Genomic DNA, 23,893 nt, shown 5'->3' with positions numbered 1-23,893 from the left:
TTTGGTTTCTCGTACAACGCTGTAGAAAACTATGTACTCAATTTTATGAAAAACACACTAGATAAAACTCCAAGGTGTTTTCCACAGTATGAACATTCAATGACCTAGTGCCAGTTCTCTGCATCTTTTCCTTTGTTTGTTTGTTTGTTTATTTATTTAATGTATGTGAGTACACTGTAGCTGTACAGATGGTTGTAAGCCTTCATGTGGTTGTTGAGAATTGAATTTTTTTGTTTGTTTGTTTGTTTTTCGAGACAGGGTTTCTCTGTTTAGCCTTGGCTGTCCTGGAACTCACTTTGTAGACCAGGCTGGCCTCGAACTCAGAAATCCGCCTGCCTCTGCCTCCCAAGTGCTGGGATTAAAGGTGTGCACCACTACCTCCCAGCTGAGAATTGAATTTTTTTTAAAGATTCATTTATTATTATACATAAGTACACTGTAGCTGTATTCAGATGCACCAGAAGATCTCATTATGGGTGGTTGTGAGCCACCATGTGGTTGCTGGGATTTGAACTTAGGACCTTCGGAAGAGCAGTCAGTGCTCTTACCCACTGAGCCATCTCTCCACCCCCTCCTTTGTTTTTAATATGTGTGATTTTCTACCAAATCACAGACACCTTTGCTCATGGTACGCTCTGTAATAAAGACTGCATGTATCTTCCTGAAATCAATTGTGGAAGTTCTAGGCTCCCTCTATGTAACCATTATATCGTTTCATAACATGGAAAAGAGTGGTGGTTTTCTATAGCACACCCAGCTTTTCTATATAAGCTATGCATGGAAACATTATTCGTCTTCTCACCTGGCTGACTTGGCTTTGCAAGTAGACTCTTCTGGCATTCAGATCTTCAAAGGGTAAGGGCCTTATGTCTGAGCTTCTGTAAGGTTCACTGGTAACAACTGTCTCTTGCTGGAAAAAGTGATCTTTCACTAGGGGACGGGAAGTGTCTTCTTCAGTTGTCTGATGGGAACAACGTCAACAAAGAAAGATACGTCAGCACAATTAGTAAGTCTAAGCCATTGCCATCACTATGAAAGGCAATTCCCTGAACTCAAGGTACATGATAAGAAGAAATTTACAACACAAACTTTGTGGACAAAATAGACTTTCTTATTAGTAACGACTTTAAAGAAATGAAGACTTCTGTTCTGTAGAAATCTAATGATGACTTATCTAATTATACTGAGAGTAATACAAAGACATGGAAGATGAAGACATTAGGAGGGAAATACAAATATATATATAATATATAACAATTTACAAATTAAAAACAGAAAACACACAGTAAAAACTATACTGATACACAAACAACAGTGGTCCATGATTATGTTAAGTTAAACATGAGCCTGAACTTGCTGATGGCTTATAGACACTTATACCATCACACTTAGGAGAATATACTCAATTAATTAACATCAGTCATCAGAAACACCATTCCAAAATGTCACGAACAAAAATGACTATAAAATGTTACATAAGTGTAATGTGGCACACTTTAAAACAAATCCTAGGTTTTCCCATTTCTTTTCAGTGTAGATTATACTATTTGCTATTATCTCCATTAATGTGCAATCACTTGAGAAGAAAATTTGACAGTCAAGTAGAAATGGATGAGTACTTTCACTGGCTTAAATTATGACCCAAACTATTCTAAAATAACTTAGAATAACCTTTATAGTGTTAGTAAAGGTTCAAAATGTATATTTCATTTCTTTTTTTTCATTTATTTATTTTTTATTAGATATTTTCTTTATATACATTTCAAACGCTATCCCGAAAGTCCCCCATACCCTCCCTCCACCCTGCTCCCCTACCCACCCACTCCCACTTCTTGGCCCTGGCATCCCCCTGTACTGGGGCATATAAAGTTTGCAATACCAAGGGGCCTCTCTTCCCAGTGATGGCCCACTAAGCCATCCTCTGCTGCATATGCAGCTAGATATATGAGCTCGCGGGGTACTGGTTAGTTCATATTGTTGTTCCACCTATAGGGTTGCAGACCCCTTCAGCTCCTTGGGTGCTTTCTCTAGCTTCTCCATTGGGGGCCCTGTGTTCCATCTTATAGATGACTGTGAGCATCCACTTCTGTGTTTGCCAGGCACTGGCATAGCCTCATATGAGACAGCTATAACAGGGTCCCTTCAGCAAAATCTTTCTGGCATTGTGCAATAGTGTGTGAGTTTGGTGGCTGATATATTTCATTTCTTAAATAAATTTTAAAGAGTTTGTTAATGCTACTTCTACAGTGAACAAGTAAATTACATAAACTAACTAGGATCTTTTAATTTTACTTTTTCCTCTGTAACAATTGTCTCCAGCCATTAATTTCTCCAGAACTCACTTTTTAAAGTTAGAAAATAACTGTAACATTTAAGTGAAAAGTAGTCATCATACCAGGAATTAAGCAATTAAAGTTTAAAATATACAGGACCTACTGCCAAGTAAAGCCAATTATGTCAAAACCAGCTATCTTATATTGTGACCTCTTTTTCTAACAGTTGCCCCAGAATGACAATTAATGTTAAATTATTGAAAGGAAGTTGGCTAAACACTGTTACTCAGTACACATTTTAAAAACTGGAAAGAGAAAAAGAAAGAAGAAAAGAAAGAGAAAAGAAAAGAAAAGGAGAAACAGAAACTTGCTTATTTGTTTAAGAGTTTTTAAAACTACCCACCCCATACAAATGAAATTTAAGACAATGTGAAAACCAAATGGTTAAGAGAAAGGACCGGAGGTTTTGATTCACTTTTTAAAATAGGATACAAAATTTATATGACCAACTTTTTACTATAAACTGGTTACAATATCAGCCTTAGAGCTAGAAGGGATACTTATAAAATCCTAACCATGAGTTGGAGCAGCAATAGTAATTATAAGATAACTTTATCTTTAGTGATATCAAGTTTTTTGATTAGGTTGTCTTTTACTGAAGTACAGCCTAATTGAGAAGTCAATTAAGAATTCTAAATTAATGTTGGGTACTAGCCCTTGTATAGCCAGGCAATGTCCTGGGTTCTATCCCCAGCACTGTAAGGAAGTAACAAAATGTTTCTTCCAAAACAGTAAGTCTTATGTAAATTATGTATGTAAACAAACACAGATCAGTTATATTGTCTAAGCTTGCTATGATGACCTGGGTAGAATTCTGTATTTCTGTTCTGTGAAGTTGAGCAACAATTTGTAAGTATATACTTAAATGGGTCTCAGACATTAAAAACCCAAAGTCTCATTTGGATATGAGAAATGACCAAACAAGTGTTTGAAAGTGCTATGCATACAATGTATAACAAAGCATGTATTACTTATATATTATAAAAAGTCAAACTAACATTTTATACAATGCTGAACAGATGAACCAGTTTGATAATTTTTGTTAATTTCTTTCATAAATTATTAAGATTATGCTTTTCTCCTTACTTCTGACATATAATCATAATGTTTTAAAGTATAATACAAATATACTCTACCAGTGAACTAGTCACCATTATTTTAAATAATATATCTTTTTTTCTACACCCTGGCCTGATGTTCCCAATTGAGTCAGATTAAGTCTTTATGTACATAAAATGACTTTCTAAACAGTGAGCCTTTCCAGCCACTTTCCAGTCTACTTCCTCTTCTCATTACCCACTGTGTGACTGAAAGCACCCCCCACACCCCTCCCCATCTCCTGTATCCTTCCTGCCTATCAGACTTTAATGTGGATTCAAGCTGATCTTCTTTCAGACTTTGTCCATCATTTCTCATAAAGACCTTTTGGGTTTTATTTCAATGCTCTACGTAAAGTCCCAACTACCAAGGCTATAAGAGACTGGCACACACTAAGTGGGGAGGATAAGAATCAGAACCCCAAACACTTTGCTAAGGCTAAGTAACTGCTGGCTCCTAGGGATGCACTGGGAAAGAAACAACTGTTCACAACGTTCAACTTTATCTTAAAAGCACTGCTCAAGAATTTCATCCTTGAAGTTATCACAAATCAATATTTTAAATACGTGGCTAGATGATATCCAATAAGGCAAAACTTTAATTATAAATATATATAAATACATATACAAACTATAGCAGTCAGAAACTGTATAAAGTACAAAAAACAAATTCCTAATTCTTTCACCTTAACGTAAGCACACACATTCCGTTTAGATATGGCCACAATCAACTCCTACTCTGGTTAACAGATCTCCTCAGGTGCTTTTTATGACTAGAAATAAACTAGATTCCTCACGTGCACTCCAGGGTCTAACTAAATATGTAGCCCTGGTATTCTGGAACTCACCATGTCATCTAGGCTGTCATGGAGATCTGTCAGTCTCTTGTAGGCCTGAGATTAAAGGTATTGTGCTGCCATGTTTCCCTCAAGAATTTTATCTAGAAACACCACTAGCATAGATTATTCTACTTAAGCAACCTTAACATAGCAATTATGATGAAACAGTAAGGAGGGAATATAAAATGTCAAGACATAATATCTGTTGAAAAATAACAGTGCAGAAAAGTCAGTCCATGTCCTGGCTTACATTAACAAAATATTCCAATGAAAAGTTAATTTGACGTAAAGGTACTTTTAAGTCTGCAGAGATTATTTACTGTTCCTAGATCTATTTTTGAGATAATAAGCAATAGTTATATAGTTCTTGCTATCCACATAAATCTTCATATAACCCTTTTTGACAACCCTATTTATTTCTAAGATTCTAGCCCAAGATTACACTTTACTTTAACTTGAATAAAGGGCTGGAGAGAGAGCCCAGTGGTTAAGAGCACTGGTACTCTTTCAGAGGACCTGGGTTCAATTCCTAGCACCTCCATGGCAGCTCACCATTGTAACTCCAGTTCTAGTTGATCTGACACCCTCACAGACATACATGCAAGCAAAACACCAATACACATAGAATAAAAAGAAATAAACCTTAAGAAAAACTTTGAATAAAAATGTATGTGACGTATGGATAATAAAATGCAACCTAACAAGCTTTGGAAACTTTTAGAGCTATGTGATGGTCTAAGAGATGATGGCTGTGTGTAATACATGCACTTTCCACGGACTAAAGGCCAGCTAGGCAGGTGTTCAACTCTGAAACAGAACTGTATTAAACACCTTTCTAAATCGGCACACCAACAATTCATGCCCCACAGTGTGAAGATTATTTTAATCAATTAATATAAATGAGACTTTTTAGTCATTTTGGTTATGGCATCTAATTAAAAAAAAAATTAAAGCTGATTGCTTCTCAATAGTAAAACAAACTAAGCCTTTTAACTTCTGACAGCTGGGTCTTCTTTCTTCCCAGAAGTACAGCACCTAAGATCTGTTCTTTGTGCAATCTCAAGCCTGTTACAAGGTGCATTTTGTGTTTATCTCAATTAAGGTTGTCTTAATTAAAACTGCCAATATTCTGTCTTATCTGGATGGAAAAGTATTACAAATGACATTGAAACAAACACAAACCAGAATTAAGAAACAAAAGCAAACAAACTTTAATTGTTTTACTAGAAAAGTCTAAGAAAACAAGAACATGACAGCTGGTTTTTGTTTTTTGTTGAAGTCCCAACTTTAAATTTAGCATCTTTCTTTAAAATGTTTCTTTTAAATGTTTTTAAGTAACAACTATGTTTATAATCAGGACTGTAGTTGACACTAGAAGTAAAATACAAACAAGATAGGACTTTAAACCCAAACCATGGACCAGTTCTGAGATCATTCAAAGGTAACTGAAAAAGAAAGTTCTTCCCAGAGCTTCCTGGCAACTACAAGACAGTAAACTGCTCAGAACAGGAAGATGTTCTGCCAAATAATCCTGTATCTAATAATTATGGCAGAGATTTTAATATCTGTTGAAGAAGTTAATGAATACTCAAAATGGAGATTTCTACTTTGACATTTAATCCTTTCAAAATATTCATTTAAATTTGATAATCTTCACTCAAAATATTCATTTAAATTTGAATCTTCTACTAAGCTGAAAAATTGAGTAACAGGTTATGTTATACTTTTAAACTATATTCTATATTCTAGTTGTCTTTACAAATGATGGTCAGAAAACAACTTGTAGTAAATTAAGTAACCATGGGCCAATGAGATGACTCGGTGAATAAAAGAACTTGCCACCAACCCTGATGACAAACATTCAACCCCTAGAAATCCACACGGTGGAAGAACTGACTTCTACATGTGTACTGGGTGCACAATCCCTATTACACACATGCACCTCTCCCCCACTCATTCATTCTCTGAAACTCTGGCATACCACTAGATAAACTGTACAGTGTTACAGTGAATTTAAGAATTCTCTTTTGCAGTTTCAACCCTGGACATGGACTCTTAAAATAGTGCTATCTTGGGGCTGAAAAGATAGCCCAGTTGTTCCGAGTACTGGCACTGTCTGCCATGCTCCAGAGATCTTGGTGTGAGGGTATCTATTCCAAGCACCTACATGGAGGCTCATGACTGTCTGTGACTTCAGTTCCAAGGGCAGATTCTCTCTTCTGTCCTCCTCAGGACTATAAGTATATTGTGCAGACACATGCAGGCAAACACTCACACACATAAAATATAAGTAAGGCCTCCCTTTCTACTCATTTTAAGGAAGGTTTGACTTCACTATATAAGATGTCTCCAAAAAAAAAAAAGCAGCTTAAAAGAGCTTCCATGTCATAAATTAAGTCTGAAATTTGGGGACAACATAGATGTACAAAAGTAAAGATGTACAAACTTAAAAATACCATTAAGCCAAATCAACTTCCCATTGGAATGTTCTTCTGTTGTATAAGCCACGGTTGTGGACTTTTTGGTATGGAGATATGGCTGCCATCTTCCTGACTATACGTTACTAACAATTTGCAATTCCTTTTTCTATAAACTTTCTTAAGTGGAAAGTAGTGAACAGGTGTGTATTGTTAATTTTGTTGGCTTGCCAAATCATATATGGTATCATATAAACACTAATCTAAACTTTGCCACACATTATGCTTTGGATATGACTACAAGTAATCAATATACAGTACGTGTCTTAGTCAGGGTTTCTATTCCTGCACAAATATCATGACCAAGAAGCAAGTTAGGGAGGAAAGGGTTTATTCAGCTTACACTTCCATACTGCTGTTCATCACCAAGGAAGTCAGGACTGGAACTCAAGCAGGTCAGGAAGCAGGAGCTGATACAGAGGCCATGGAGGGATGTTCCTTATGGGCTTGCTTCCCCTGGCTTGCTCAGCTTGCCTTCTTATAGAACCCAAGACTACCAAGCCCAGAGATGGTCCCACCCACAAGGGGCCCTTCCCCCTTGATCACTAATTGAGAAAATGCCTTGCAGCTGGATCTCATGGAGGCATTTCCTCAACTGAAGCTCCTTTCTCTGAGGTAACTCCAGCTGTGTCAAGTTGACACACAACCAGCCAGTACAGAACGTAAGGAGCCTTCCCTCAACACGGGAGGCCTCATCAACACAGATGATGTCCCGAGGGGGCTGGAAATTCAGCTCAGTGACGCAGCATGGGTTCGTCTAGCTTCCAGAATGTCAGCCTGCCTACTTAAAGATTTCATACTTGCAACCTGTACAACTCCTTACAAGACAAACTTTTCTGTGACATGATTCCATTTATCTGGAAGACCAAGGTAAATACAGGTTCTTTGAAATTTACTTATGAATTCTAATCATTTCCTACAGAAAATGTTTTTAAATTCCTTTCAAGCCAAACCACTTACTTGTAAATCATCATCTCCTCCTTCAGCCTCAGTTGTTGACGCTGGGCACCCTAAGAAAAGAGGCCAAAGTTAGTTAAGCATAGCATTTCTGTATATGACTGACTGACTTCTGTATTGCCTGGCAACATTCAAAAAGCAGATTCTTACATTTCCTCCTCTGTTAGAATAAAACGTGACTGTCTCCATCATCTCTTGGCAGGTTTCCACTTACTTTCTCTCACGGCTAAGCTTCTAGCTGTGTTACATTTCTCTGGTTGTTTAGTGATGTCAAAATGTGACTAATTCAATTTTTTCTAAATTGTCTGACCCAGGAAACATATGTGTTCAGAATCAGAATTTCAGCTGCTCAAGTTAAAAAATGAAGTCAGTCTTAATTTACTACGGGCAGTCAAGGTCCATCTGCCTGACGCAGTGCATGCACATGTCTGCATAAGCTTGTATGGTGTTAAAGAGTGCCATTAGTTATAATAAGTGAATGCAAAATGATGTACGGTAGCAGAATATTCTGCATTTATGCTCTAAGCATGGCTATCATGAAGCAGGCATGAGATAAGGAATGTAACCTTTGTAAAAAGTAGTCTAGTTTATTTTGGGGGATAAAAACTAAGTGACAGAAATTTAGTAAATCTGTTGAAAGAGAACACTGTTGATAATGACATTTAATGCTTAACAAGACATTGCAATACTATCTTGGTGAGGCGTATGTGCAATTCCTCCTTAAACAGAAAACTGGCTCAGCACTGTGTACCCAGTTTACTCCATCTTAGAAAAAGAAGTGTTCTCTTACAAGGGCATAAATACGGGCTTGAGAGTCAAACCAAATTGAAATGTATCACTTTCATCTTAACAGCTATGAATAATAATTTTCTCTTTAAAATATTTGTTTTATAAAACTTACCTAAAAATATAATCAACTGAGAGCTTTAAAAAATATGCCAAAACTAACCAGCTTCACCCAGTATGAAAACACACTTAGCATTAAGCATTTCCATGCTCATCTCTAGTTTCCTCGTAAGTAGTTTATATTCCTTCAAATTTTCTGAAAACAGCACCTTGTACTCTCCTACTCTCTGTCTCCTTGCTTTTTTAAAATACAGGCTTACTAAATAACCCAAACCAAGAAGATCTCACATTCTCAATCCCCCTGCCTCAGTCCCTAAGCACTGTGCTAACAGGCATGTTCGACTACTGAGTCTTACCACAAACTGACTGTTATTCTTGGAACATTTTTTTTTTTCTATTATTAAACACCTTTTAAAGGACAGCAACCACTTTAGGTCAAAGTTCAAAAAAAGAATATCTACTATTTATAAATAATATTCAGATAATAATGAAACCTACCTAGAGAAATATCCTCTATAGCTCTTCGAATGCCTCGGTCAAAAGCCCTGGCATCAGCAGGACTCTGAAAGGTAAGGCCAAACTTGTTGTCATCAATCTTCCAGTGGTGAAAGGTGGGAGTGACCTTATTATAGATGAGGTCTTTCTTAAGCATACACTCCAAAACCACCTGCAAAGTCAGGTGCCAAAGTTAATGAACACACAGGATGCATCCAATGTAGCTTTTAACAAACACTGAGGACTATAAATACAATGAGCATGTTAAATAAATTGAGGCCTCGATTATAATCTTCACCAAGTCAACTTGATAAAGAAATTAAGACGGGGTCAAAAAGACCATACAGATCGTAAACAAAATGTATATTTATACTGTAATTTAAAAGAATAAACACAGTGCTGCATACAAAACTCTTAGAAGAATAGACTTAGAAATATTTTTGAGAGAATCTGGGGAACAGACACGAGAAAATTTCAAAAATCACCCTACCTTTCTCCCTTGTGGTTCTGGTGGTCTAACCAACGGGCCTGTGCATGCTAGACAAGTGTCCCCATTAATTACATCTTCCAGCCATTCCTTCTCTAAATTTCTGAAGAGATCCACTACAGAAGCAGATCACTTGTTTGCCATTATAATAGCTGGGTTATAAACCTTTTTTTCTCCTTTGAGACAAGGTTTCCCTGAGAAGGTTCTGACTGGTCTGAAACTTCTTAGGTAGACCAGGATGGCCTCAAGCTCTCAGACTTTGCCTCCTAAGTGCTGGGATTAAAGGTATGAGCCACCATGCCTGGCTCTGGTACATAACTTTTCAAAGCTCTGGTTCCTCGTTTTGAAAATACTCATTTTAAAAATACAATAATAGTATTGAATAGATCCTATAATGAGTGAGTAATAGTTTCATGTAATTTGCAGGACAACACAGCTTTGTATCTTTGTTTTATTTTGTTTTTTGTTTTGTTTTGTTTTGTTTTTCTGAAATGGTTTCAGGTAAGTAACAACTGGTAAACTTCGTTTCTTCCTTTTACTTTTTATCTTTAACATTCTCTCTATACATTCACTTCATTTGTTTGTCTACTTTTGCATTTACGGCCTCACAGGCTACGTGAGTAGTCTGCCACAGAAGTACACACCTCACTGAACACTTCTGTTTATGTTATCTGAACTGTACTATGGAGGCTATAATTTGATGTCCCATTGCTCTTCAATACTTGGAAGTGTTTCTTAAGACAATGCTGTTTGTTATATGCAATTAAATTTAACATGGAAACATTTTATCTGTTTTAATTCTAATTATGTCACTTACCTCAGTCTATATTCTAATCATGCCTGATAACATTTTTAAAATTTCTAATATAAGGTTCTAGAATCACATATTATATGAAGTCTTTAATATGGGAGATACTCTCAGCCTTTGTCAAAAATAACCCCTAACTGATGTGTGACTGATCCATTTAGAATGTGGCTGGTTAGCAAAGAACAAATTAAAAAGTAATTAGTATCTTTTTGAAATCTTGATTATTAATAAGTATACATATGTTGGAAAGTAAAAATGTATTATCCCTATTATTCTGTTAAGAGTAAATAGATGTTAATTATAAAAACTGTACTAAACTCTGGAATGAAAAATATCCTACTACTACCATTAATTTATTAAAATTCAATATTAAAGAAAAAGAGAAAAAACAAGGTCTCTGTGCTATTATGCAGAGTTACAAATTAAAAGAAAGTGGGGGAGGTAGTATATTAGCTATCTTCTCACAATGCCTGACAAAGATAACTGAGAAAGAACGGGTTGTTTCTGACTCAGTCTGAGGAGTAAGGCCCATTCCAGCAGGAAAAACAGCAGTGGCATGAGGCAGCTGGTCACACACAGAGTCCACAGTCAGGAAGGACATGAAGATGAAGACTGGAGCTACTTGGTCCTTTTGTCTTCAGCCTAGGTCCCTAGCCCACAGGATGGTGTAGCCCACATTCTGGGTTTATTTTTCCTCCTCCTTAATTAAACCTCTGTGGAAACACTCTCAGAGACCCAGAAGGGTTTCCTCAGTGAATCCAAATCCACTCATGTATATTCATCACATAAAGCATTAATGAGCATTAAATGAGCATTAATATTTCTTACTGAAGTGTCCAAAATAACAATGTTGAGTTATGAAAAACATAATACACAGAAATATAATATCCACACTTCCAAAGCAAGAAGAAAGATGATGAAAAAGAAATTTGATACAATAACTTGTTAAGTCTGTGGGCCTTGCACCCAAGACCTGTTGGACCCCATTCTATCTCTACTTACTGTCCAGCTTACGTTGAGTAACTGAGGTAACACACAAAGTATTCAGAGTGCTACTGAATTAGTTAAGTCTTAATTCTCAACTTTATAGAATCTAAACTTCACATGGAGACAGGCCCCAAGCACACTTGTGGGGAACTATCTTGATTACATTAATTGAGTGAAGATCTGTCCCAACTGTGGATAGGGCCATGCCCTGAGCAAGATCTTGGATCATATAAAATGGAGAAAGTAAGTGGAGATCTAGAAAATATATTCCAAGTAGGAAAAGTAAAGTCGACTTGAACAAGATTAAAGTTTCATCTGCCACATACACATGCAAACAAATGCATGAAAGATGGTCTTTAAGATGTATAACATTTAAATGAATTTACTGACAACATAAAATATATCTTGGCCAAGAATCACACAGGGCTGGATAGATAGCTCAGTGGTTAAGAGTACTACTGACTGTCCTTCCAGAGGTCCTGAGTTCAATTCCCATGAACTACATGTGCAATTGGATCCTATGCCCTCTTCTGGTGAGTCTGAAGACAACTACAGTGTACTCATCATATACATAAAATAAATAAGAAATTTTAAAAAAGGAATCACAGAGACTGTACTCTCTAGAAAATAACCTAACTCTTTAGTGAAATATACAACTACTTCTAAGTGCCTAATGAATGAGCATGAAAATCAGACAACTCTAAGAATGACAGGGGAAATAAGGGTGGAGAAGGGGTGTGGAGCCTATCTGGGGCAACCATGGCTGAATTTTTAAAATGAGTTTGGAGCATAAAAATTTTAGCAGATAAGAAAACCAAAAACCTGGGGGAGGGTATAGGGAACTTTCGGGATAGCATTTGACATGCAAATAAAGAAAATATCTAATAAAAAAAAACTGGAAAAAAAAAGAAAACAAAAACCAAAAGAACTTAATATCTAATGTACAAAATAAATATGCCTTTTTTTAAATTTTAAGAATTTAGAGATCTAAACAGAAAGATTTTAGATGCTTCATCATAAACAATTTCTGTGAAGGTCCCAGTAAGGCTTCTTAGAGATAGGAAAGATCAGCATTTAGAATTTACACAGAAGGAAAAGGCTGTGGTCCTTGTGACAATCCTGAGAAGAGAAGACAACAGTGAGAGGGCTCCCTCTCCTAGGACAGCAGCATGGGATACAGCGTCTGCAGAAAGACTGGAGGAGCAGGAGAATGAGAGAGAGAGAGCCTACAAAATCTACTTCACTCATCTGAAAGGAGACAGAGGGTGACTCAAGGGGGAAGGACAACCTCTTAAAGACATGCTACAGAGAAAAACAACAACCACAGTCTTAACATCCTGCCCCAAAACAGAGAATCTTGATTTAAGTACCACATTAACTAAAAATTAGTCTAAAAAGGACCATGAGTTTAAATATAAACTACAAAACTATAACCCTCATAGAACAAATTACAGGATATAGACTCAGAAACCACAGCTGGAGAAGAGTTCATGGATTTGACATTACAACCACAGTCTAGTAAAAGAAAAAAAGATATATTGAACTTTATCAAAATTTAAAACTCTACAAGAGTCTGTTAAAAAAAAAAAGGCTGGGAGAAAGCACGTGCATAGTTACAGATTCCCAGGAAGAGCTAGCTAGCACAGACTCAGCACTGACAGAAAAGAGCAGTCTAGTAAGGAAGGCAGAAAGAAGCTGAGGAGAAGGGCAATCCTGCAGAAGGACCAGCAGTCTCAATTAATCTGGACCCCTGAGATCTCTCAAACACTAGGCCACCAAACAGGCAGCATACACTAGCTGATATGAGGCCCCAACACACATACAGTAGAGGACTTCCAGGTCTGTGTTCATTCAGAGATGATGCACCTAACCCTGAAGACACTGGAGGCCCCAGGGAGTTTAGAAGTCAGGTGGGATGGGGGATGGGGGGCATCCACATGGAGATGGAGTGGGGAGGAGGTGTAGGATGTGGAACTGTAGGAGGATGGGGGGGGGCGGTGGGGGGAATGGAATATGGAGTGTAAAAAAGATTAAAAATAAAATTAAAAAAAGAGAAAGTAATAGACAACGAGGACAACTACTGCCAGCAAGATCTAAATCCTCTATACACAGTTATGATAACATAGTAAAGTATGTTTGCCTAAAAATCTACCAACCAAGAGTTAAGCAGGAAGCCACTGAAACTGAACTTGGTCCCTGCAAATTCCTATGCTACTGCCCAACCTACAATGTGGCTTTCTTTGAAGACAGGGCCTGTGAAAAAGCGGCAAATGTCAAATGAGGCCATACAGACCAAGCCTAAATTATTATGAAGCAAGTGCCCTTGTAATGAAAGAGTTAACAGCACTCTTCTCTCTAGACCAGAGGACTTGGTGAATAGAGTCTGCCATCGAGGAGGTGCCCTCATCAAAAACTAAGCAGGTAACACCATTGATCTCCGACTCTGTGACATCCAGAACTACAAAGACATACATTTTTGCATCCATCAATAATGTATTATGGCAGCCTGAGCAGGAAGCCCAGCACATAGAAAGGCTCTAACTGTAAGTGATTAAATACAGACAGGATTAACATTAATTAACCAGCCAACTAAAAGTGTAGATGGTCAGGTTATTATTTAGCATCTTAAAAAGTAGTGGAGAGCCGGGCGGTGGTGGCGCACACCTTTAATCCCAGCACTTGGGAGGCAGAGGCAGGCGGATTTCTNTGAGTTCCAGGACAGCCAGGGCTACACAGAGAAACCCTGTCTCGAAAAACAAAAACAAAAACAAAAAAAGTAGTGGAGAAAGCTAGTATGTACCGCCAATAATTTCAGTTGAAGATTAGACTTTAATTCAGTAGTTAGGACGGTATCAACATTTAGTAGTCTGGACAGAAGTGTAGGTCAGTGGTAAAACTTTTGCCTAATAAATATAAGGTCTTGAATTCAATCCCCAGCACCAAGAAAGTGAAAGAAGAAACAGCCTACAGTTCAAAGGTGAACAGAACAGAACAAGACAGGAGAACTAGTAGGAAAATACCAGGATTAGGCAACAACGAGAAAGATAACATCAACATAACTGATAAGTTTAACACACCATATCAGCATAAATCAGTGCAATAGCATTTAAAACACACAACTGAATCTTAAGAAATGGGAGGCATGGGCTCAAAAAAATTTACAGTAGGAAAGGTGAAGCTGTCTGACAGCTGGCAGGGTAACTGGTAACTCCCAATCCTAACTTCCATGCACTGGGTACCACAAGCCTTCAGAAGACAGCAAACAGTAATGGTCACCAGCAGGGTTTTTCCTCTTCAAGGAACATCAGCTGTGTTAAAGAATTAACTGCTGTAACACTACTGCTGAAACAAAGTCACAAAGCTTACTTACACCTATTCAGAAAGATACTAAGAGCATACATAACTTATTTCTGTATCTGTGGCTAGACTCTGAAATGCACAGGTTAACTGTGGACTGGCTGAACACTGCTGGCATTTGTCCCAATTCCAATTATTAACAGCAAAACTGATTTTCTCAAAGTACTCTATCTCACCCAATTCTATTTTTGGTTTGTGGCAACAGAATGGAGATCTGCTCTCTACCATTACTTGGAAACATGTGAGCATCTATTTACAGTCTCCTTCCTGCCAGATTTTTTGTTAATTAAACTTTTAAAGATTTATGTGCATGTAAACAGGTCTATGTACTTTGTGCATGCCTGACGCACAAGGTCAGAAAAAGGGTACCAAATCATGGGGGGAAACCAGAAACAAACAAACAACAAACTTCTTTCTTCAGGGGTCTTATAAGCATCCTTTAGTCTTGCCCAGTACGTGTCTTAGTCAGCAGTGGCCTTATGTACCTCTTCCTAGTATTTATTTTCTTAAAGGCTACAGTTCATTCAGGAGCCTGAAGAGCAAGAGTTTCACTTCTGTAATCCATCTAAGGAACTGAACATTGAAGATGCAGCCCAGAAACAGATATAGGATACTGTCTAGCAAATAAATTAATTACCACATGGAAAACTGTTAAAATATAATGTTTATTTAGTAGGAAAATCTTTAAAAGAAAGCAATTACTAATTTGGAAAGAACTTTAAGGATTTCCAGATTTGTAGTCGGAAAACCTTGAAAAAACAATAACTAGACCCCAGGGGGCGGGAAGGGGGTAAAGAACTAGAATAAATAAAACAAATCAACAAAACAAGTCACAGAAAGACACTGCCATCCTTAAATATTATCTCTTGATTTCAATGCTTCTGTCTCCTTTGACTTGAGACTGCATACTTTCCTATTTCCAAGTTATACACTCCTGAGTTATTGCCTATACCTTTGTCCCTAAGCCTCTATAACCAAAAATGCTTCATTACAGTGTATCTCTTGAACAAGCACAGCAACCTTCCAACTGGAAGTGAAGTCTCCTTGAGGTTAGGTTTGCTCTGCTTATTTCCTTGCAGCCAACAGTTAGGTGAAACAATGCGTGCTTCGCTTCCTGGTCAGCCTACCAGAAACCCTCTCTTCTTCCCACTAGCATTATGGGTGGTCCTGTCCCAGGAGCAGGCACTGTGCTTGCGGATGTGCTTTCCTTATCTCCCCACTCTCTCTCTCGTCCTGTCAGTAATAAGATTGTTCCTTTGAATCCCAGGTTCACTTTCTGCATTGTATTGCTAAGCTACATACTAAACACTCACTGTCTCCATCAATGTGAGGTACCTCAGAGCAGCCTCACTTCAAATTATACATTTGGGTTCCATAATTAACATTAAAATGGTTTTTACTAGAAAACATTTCTCCAATTTTAAATTCCATATTTGACTAGTTTTTAAAAACTATTTATTACTCAAGTTTTCACAGGAAACATCTACAACTTATTTTTCAACAAACCTGGTTGTCAAATGAGAGACTACTTACAACATGGTGGCTATTTAGTGTCGCCAGGCTTCAAACAGCATCAAATGTGCAGACACCATTCTGTGTGGGTACAGAATCACCTTTATAAACTTTATAAGTTTATTCTATTATCCTCTGATTTCAACTGGAGTTTTCCACAAAACTGAATATATTCTAGTTAACTGTGGTTCATTGTGCCTTGTGTAACATTAGGAAATAATCATAAGCCCACAAAACAATGGAGTATTTCAAGATCACTTAGGATAATTCTAACCATGGGAGAAATCTGGCCAAAGTTTAGATTACCAACTTTCTATGCTATTGAAATGATTCAGTGAAAAACGTTATGAAATCCAAATCCCAGTTGCATTCAAAATGTTCATGCATTAAAAAAAATGATTTAAATCTGAAATATTTCTCATAAAACTAACTCATCTACAAATATATTTAAAGGGTTTCTAGTTACTTTAAAGGAACTTAGGAATTTTCAACACAATTTCTATTTTGCTTCTATGTATATGCTATTTCCTTAATACAAGAATGACATTAATGCTACTCAACTTCAGATACTTAGGTTTGGGCTCTCAGATAAAATGAGAATAAGCCTTCCACACTAATTAAAAATGACAATTAAAATCAAACAGTAAACTGCCATTTAAAATATTTTTATATAAAAAAACATAAACAAAGGTAGAAAATGATTGTGTTAAGAATCAGATTGGCCAGTGAATCTAGTAATCAGATTGGTTATTATCTTATGTGGCTAAAAAGATTTATGGGGAACTAAGAGACCTGAGACCTCCAAAAGTCTAAGGGGCAGGAATAAGCAAAGTTTCTCTGCAGAGAACCATTCACTTAAGGCCTCTGTTGCTACTACTGTCTTGTCTTTATAGCATGAAAACAGTAACAAATATAAATGAATGACTTCAGCTAAACTCAAAACACAATTGGCATGGGACTGAAGAGATGGCACAACACTTAGAATCACAGACTGCTCTTCCAGAGGACCCGGGGTTTCATTCCCAGAATTCAAATAGCATCTCATAATCATCTGTAACACTAGTTCCAAGGAATCCAATACCCTCTTCGGGCTTCCTAAGGCACTAGATATGGGTGGAGTAAACAGACAAATATGTAAGCAAAACATCTATATACATATAAATTGATTTTTTTATTAAAAACTATTTATTTATGGACCCTAAAATTTGATTTCACCTAACTTTATGAGTCACAAAATTCTTTGACTTTACCAGCCCTTGTTTTTTGAGATAGGGTCGCTCTGTGTAGGTCAGATCAGGGTAGCTTAGAACTATGCATTCCAGGCTGACCTCAAATCATAATCCTTCTGCTTTGGATTCCTAACAGTTGAGGTTACAGGCATCAACTCATTGAAAATGTTTAAAATAAATAACCCCCTGCACCCCCCAAAATTCATTAGCTTGTGGCCTGAATAAAAACCAATAAAAAGACCAGGTGGCATGCCTGAATCTGCCCTTCAGACTAGGATTTGCTGACCTTTGGCCTAAGGAACAAGGAGAAAGTGAGGGAGGGTAGGGAGCTATCTGTGAACATTCCTAGTTAAACTAAACAGTAAAGTGGCAGCCCCTTGCAATAACTCAGACCCACTTAGAAAAAGTCACATCTTTAACATAAATATAAAAGCAATTCCCAAGAAATAGTCACTGAGTCACAGGTAAAATTAATTCTCTCGTAAATAATGTATCAGTGAGAATTTTAAACAGATAATTCATTTTTTCAGAAAGTACCATAAAATTACAGTGACAGCTATATTAAACATTACCATTTTGTCTCTGAGTCTCTCTCCACGGATAAAAAAGTCTGCACAGCCATTCTCTTCCTGATGAGGGACTCTGAAGACAGTGACGCTGCTCAGTCCGCTCCCTCCAAGTGGTAGCCATCCACCACTTGAGTCATCTCTGGTCATCACCACAGCTCGCACTCGTGCATAACTATTACTAAAACAGACGCAAAGATGAGGAATTAGGTCTTCCATAACAACAAGAAAGTCAATCTGTTGGTCTTGTTTGAAAAGCCAAAGACAGCATTAATTACTATGTAGTAACTGCTGTGTATATTACTTACAGCCATAATAATACATGGGGGAAAACCCTAACTTTAAGGGAAAACTCACACACTACAGATTATTCTTTATTTTGAAGATTCAGCCTACAGTAAGACTATAGGACTCCTATTTCAATTCATTTTAGTAGAGAGAGCGTATCTGGACCACCCTGAACATGTGATCATGGATCCCATAGAAAAATTGTCACCTACCCTATGGGTGCACACATTTGCTTCAACGTTAAGACAAGAACAAATTATTGCTATATTTATTAATTGCTTATAAGTTCCCAACTGTTCTGGAATATATTATAAACTTAGAAGCCCACATTTCAAATTTTCTTCTACCAGTGAGAAGTCTATACCATTTTAATAAATAATAGAGGGGTAAATGTCCTGCTTATTCAATCAAACTTATCTGTGGAAATCTTTCATGTTGTCATTTTGTGAGGTTCTCCTCTTAAAAGAGACTAGTTCCATTCCATAATGTTCTCACCAAATTAGCAATGAGTATTTACATAAAATCTAGGAAATTCATTTAATGCATTGCGTCCTATACAACTGACATGTAAGCCTTTATTTTTGAAACTTTTACTGATCATGCAGATTTTGAAAAAATACTGACTATGATCTAGGCCTGTGTTAGTTAGGATCTCATCAGCTGAGGTTCTCTGCAACAGTTCTGTGTCTCTGCATGCTTTAAACTGCTGCTTGTTATTCACATGGCATTATGTTGGTGCCAAAGTTCCTCTTTGGTTCAGTTGCTGTTTCCACTATTACTTTTAATTCTTAAAAATTGTAAAGTATAATTTCTCCCTTCCTGGTATCCCTTCAGCTCCTCTTGTATAAATTGTTATTATTTCTTACTGAGGTAACTTTATACACAGTAACATGAGTCCATTTTAAATATATAGGCACTATCAAAATCTTTAAATGTGAAGCTTGTTACATGTGTTTGTGTCCCTTAAAAATGCATTGCTATCTAAACCCAAAGGTGGAGTATTTGGGCCATGAAGCAGCCTTAGAAAACAAACTCAGTCCTCATACCTCACTCCCCCACTCCCCAATGTGATGACAGAGCACTAGAAGTGGGTCAGTCAGTCACCATGGGCCTGAAAGTGAACCCTCAGCAGACAACTTAATCCTGAAGTTCTTATCCTTCCAAAACTGTGAGAAAGAAATGTTTATTGACGACCCAGTTATGCTTCATCGTGTTGCAGAAGCCCAAAAAGACTAAGGTATGAAGAACCACCATGGAAATTAAGATATACCATTTCTGCTACACCAGAGAATTCCCTTTGCCTTCTGTTTTTATTCATAATATGTAGTTTGGCCCATGCTAAGACTTCATAGAAATTGAAGCAAGGAGCATTATCATCATAGTTTTTTTTTTTTTTTACTCGCTATATTTTTTTTAGTGTATCAGAAGTTCATTTTGTAAACTTTACTAAATAGTCTCCTAGTTGAATCATTATTGACTTCTTACACAAGAGAAACTTTGATGACTCCAGTTTGTAAGCCATGATGGAGCTCTGTTACAGACCTTCTTTTCTTTAATTCCTGTTTTTGAGAGGGTCTAAGGTAACCCAGGCCAACCTAGAACTCACTATGTAGCTGACAGGGAGCTATACAAGCAATACTTTCATTTCTCTTCATTACCTAGGAATGAAATTTATTAGGTCTCAAGACAGCTGCGTGTTTAACCATGTACAAAGTTAATGTTCAAAGACAGGACCTCATTCTGTAGCCCTGGCTAGCCCAGAATGCATGTGTTATGTAAAGCAGGTTGGCCTCAAACTCACAGATCTCCACCTGTCTCTGCCTCCAGAGTACTTGATTAAAAGTATGTGCCACCATGCCTAACTTGCCCATTTAAAAAGTTATAGTCTTTTTTTTTTATTATTTTAAGAAGTTCTTTATATATTCTGGACACAAGTCTTTTGACAAAAAATTATTATACTGCCTGTACTATGGTTAACAGTGAAGATTTGCCTAACTGTGATAACACACACCTTTAACACTAGTACTTAGAAGGCAGAGGCAGATGGAACTTTGTACGACTGAAGCCAGCCTAATCTAGTTAACACAGCAAGTTCTATGCTAGCCAAGGTTGCACAATGAGAACCTGTCAGAAGAAAAAGAAAGAGGAAGGAGGAGGAAGGAGAAGAGAGGAGAAGGAAGAAAAAGGAGGAAGAAGGGGGAGAAGGAGAAGGTATAAGAGGGGAAAAAAGAATGAAGAAGAGGAAGAAGAAAGGAAAAAGAAGAAAGTGAGGATTCTAGTTAATGCCCTTAACTTAGATGTAGGTTTGGCCACATACTAGCTCTGAGACTTTGATAAGATACCAAAGCTTCTATGCCTCATCTTTGAATTAACAGTATCCATCTTTATTACAAGCAAACAGTGTCTCACACACAGTAAACATTGTATTTAAGTAGATGAGACAGAAACAGTTAAAACTGAAGTTGCCATTCTAGTTATTTTAAACCAGACAGTGGTAATTTTCTATCACCCGAGACAATCCAACTCTTTGCTTGGATGGCACTGACTTTACAGAGAACCACTATATCTATACTATTTAGTACTTCGCTCTTTAGTCTCTACCAATCCTCTCCTCAGAACTTCTCAAAGTCACAGGGCTACTTCCATTCTTAAAGGACTTTCTTTGTTTCTTCCTTGTTTTTATTTAAAACTAATATGGTACCTAAACATCAGATCTCTGCTCTCATTTGAACAACTCTAGAACAATAGAATTAGCTACCACAGTAACACACAAGGATGAGCAATGTCTAATGAACAGACATTTATTTCCCATAGTTATGCAGACTGTAAAGTCGTAGATCAAGAAACAGGAAACTGTTGTCTCCTAAGAGTCCAGTTCTCTGTCAAGATGTTCTCTTAAACCCTGTGATCTCCAGAAAAAGAGCACCGCCCCTAAAGGCGTCCATGCTGCAGGCTTGCTGTTCAGCTGATATCACTCTTAGTCAAAGTGGAACTAGCAGGAGACAGTAAGGCATAGGATCATGCCCTCAGAGAACATATAAGGCCCTTGTTCCATTCCCCTTTTTGCTTCCTTTCCCAGTAGGGATTAAGCAGCTGTTTGAGGGGGTGAATTCCCTAGCATACTATTGACCCTACCACAGACCCAAAGTGCCTGAGCCAAGTCATCACCTACTGAGATCTCTGAAACTCTAAGCCAAAATAAGATTACTTCCTTTAAAGCTGTTTTCCTCATGTATTTTTCACAGCAATGGGAAGATGACCAGCACAGTTTACTGTTCATGTTAAGGTGCTGTATTTTATCTTATTATCATCAGCTGATATTTATTTTCTGTTAACTAAGCAACTGGAAAAAGTAGTAACCAAGCACAGTGGCACAAGACTGACTCACAGAACTGTAACTGGCTAGCATCAGTTTTATTTTTCTTCCTGGAACATTACTGCGGTTTTGCTTTCCTGCAAGTGTAGTAAGATTACGGTTTACTTAAGATGCTAAAGTGGGTGAAAAGATGACCCAACTGTTTACAAAAATGCACATGGCTCTTACATAAATCAAGCTGAATTCCAGTACCTATCACTTCTTGAAGTCAGAGAGCTTTTTCAATGGGTAAAAACGTTTACCATCAAGCTGACAACCGAGTTTCATCCCCAGGACCCATGTGATAGAAGATGAAAACATACTCCCAAGTTTTCCTATGACCTCCACTCCCATGCCATAGCAAAGAACTTCCTCACCAGAAGAAATAGACTATTTTAAAAAGAATGCTGTAAGCTTAGTTAAGTAGTGAAGAACTATTATCCTAATGATGGAGCTTGAATATTACCTATTAAGAAATTTGCTCTTTAGACCAAAAAACCTTAATGTCCCATTTGTATAACTTAGAAGGGACTATGAATTCCCAAAATTCTGTTTCTTTGTACTTTTTAAAAATACTATGTATATGTGCACATGCGCATCAGTGAGGGGACATATGTGTCCATGCGCACTCGTGCGTGCACACACACACACACACACACACACAGTGTCTACAGAGGCCAGAAAAGGGAATCAGACCCCCTGAATCTGGTCCTTTGAAAGAGTAGAAAGACTGTTAGTCACTGAGTCATCTCTTCAGCTTAACACCTGCCCACAACACACACTCCTATACTGCTCTTTAATCAGATGTATGTTTCTTTTATAGAGATAGCATATAATTTTAACCACAAAATTTTCAATTAATGTATTTTCAACCATAGCTACATAAAATAGAATTTCTTGTTCTGCTATGGCTTCTCTCAAGTGTTGCTAAGTATTTGCAATCACCTGTCTATATTTTATGCTTTGTCTGACTATCCTTAACATTTGTAAAATAAATTATTTTCCTAATTTTGCCTCTCCTCTGCCTCTATCCTCTTCTATAATATACCAACTGACATACATCTTGATGTGAGCTTACTAAATAGTTTATTAAAGTTTCTGGCTCCCAAGTTACAATATAACAATTTCTATTGCCTTAAAGATACTGGGGCTGTGGCAATTTGTTCCAGCAGCAACAGGAAATGAATAGAAAAGCATGAGGAAAAGTCTTGATGATATGGAAGTTGTCTATACACAGGAGAGGAAAACTACCACTTTCTAACCATAAAAGATAATTAACTGCCCCTCTTCCCCACAAATTGAAAACTAGAACCGCGTAAGTTGTGTTCAGTACACAAATTAACTGTCCATGCCCCCACCTCATGCTTACAATGACAAAATATTTTTTTGTTGCGGCTATCCCTGGCCTTGTATTTTGATGCTATTTCTGCTTTCCTGGGAAGGACTGCAGACAAGGAGTGAGTCACATATACAGGTGACTAAAGGCTAGAGCTGGTGATTGGGCAGTAGAAGGGAAGGTGGAGCTGAAAAGTTTGGGGGAGAAGGGAGAGGGCGATGGAAGAGGAGGAAGGAAGGAAGGAAGGAAGGAAGGAAGGAAGGAAGGAAGGAAGGAAGGAAGGAAGGAAGGAAGGACAATGGAGCAGAAGCACATGGTGTGGAGAAACTGCAAGTTATAAGGGGTCTCATAGATGGGGAATATAGTAGTGTAGTGGTAGATCTGCCCAATCTGACATGTAGCTTTTATTCATATCAACTGAGTTGTGATTTCTTTGCCTGGGCTTTTTTAGGTTGGAGATTTACTGCAACATTTCTTAATTATTATTTTTACAGTATTCATTATGGCCTATTTCAGGAACACCCTTACCATTCAAAGTGTTAAGGTAAACACTGAGAAAACCAGCACATTACAACTCAGTCATCTAGTCAATTAACTGGTGAGCACTATTTTTTAAGTCACACACATACACAAAATAGAGAAACTATGTTCCCTTTCCTGTAGAGGCTTTGCACCTCTCAGGTAAAGACATAACAAAGAGATTGCTCAGATCCCCTTTATTCGGGGGATGGCAAGAGACAGGATTTCAGGGTGTAGCCCAGGTTTCCCTCAAACTTGAGACCTGTCTCAGATCCTGGGTGCTGGGGTGATAGGCAAGCATCACCACATTGGCTTACGAGTCAGTAATTAAGCCTTGCACGCTATGAGTAAGATTATTACTCATTACTGAGATAAAAGAATGCAAAGTGCAGTAAGCATGGGAGG

At 37.5% G+C, this 23,893-nt stretch overlaps 1 protein-coding gene across 1 annotated transcript in view; it reads right to left on the bottom strand.

The window, feature by feature from the left end:
• Nucleotides 1–23,893, bottom strand: part of Spred1 (sprouty related EVH1 domain containing 1) — a 63,089-nt gene that overhangs the window by 9,924 nt on the left and 29,272 nt on the right. The window contains exons 2-5 of the mRNA XM_021156206.2: nt 17,997–18,171; nt 9,048–9,216; nt 7,707–7,756; nt 803–961 (exon numbers count right to left, since the gene is read on the bottom strand). Coding sequence (XP_021011865.1) covers nt 803–961; nt 7,707–7,756; nt 9,048–9,216; nt 17,997–18,171 — 553 coding nt within the window. The remainder of the gene's footprint in view (nt 1–802; nt 962–7,706; nt 7,757–9,047; nt 9,217–17,996; nt 18,172–23,893) is intronic.

The sequence above is a fragment of the Mus caroli genome, chromosome 2 (assembly GCF_900094665.2).
Source record: "Mus caroli chromosome 2, CAROLI_EIJ_v1.1, whole genome shotgun sequence".
Taxonomy (NCBI): domain Eukaryota; kingdom Metazoa; phylum Chordata; class Mammalia; order Rodentia; family Muridae; genus Mus; species Mus caroli.
This window is presented reverse-complemented; position numbering and strand designations above follow the sequence as displayed.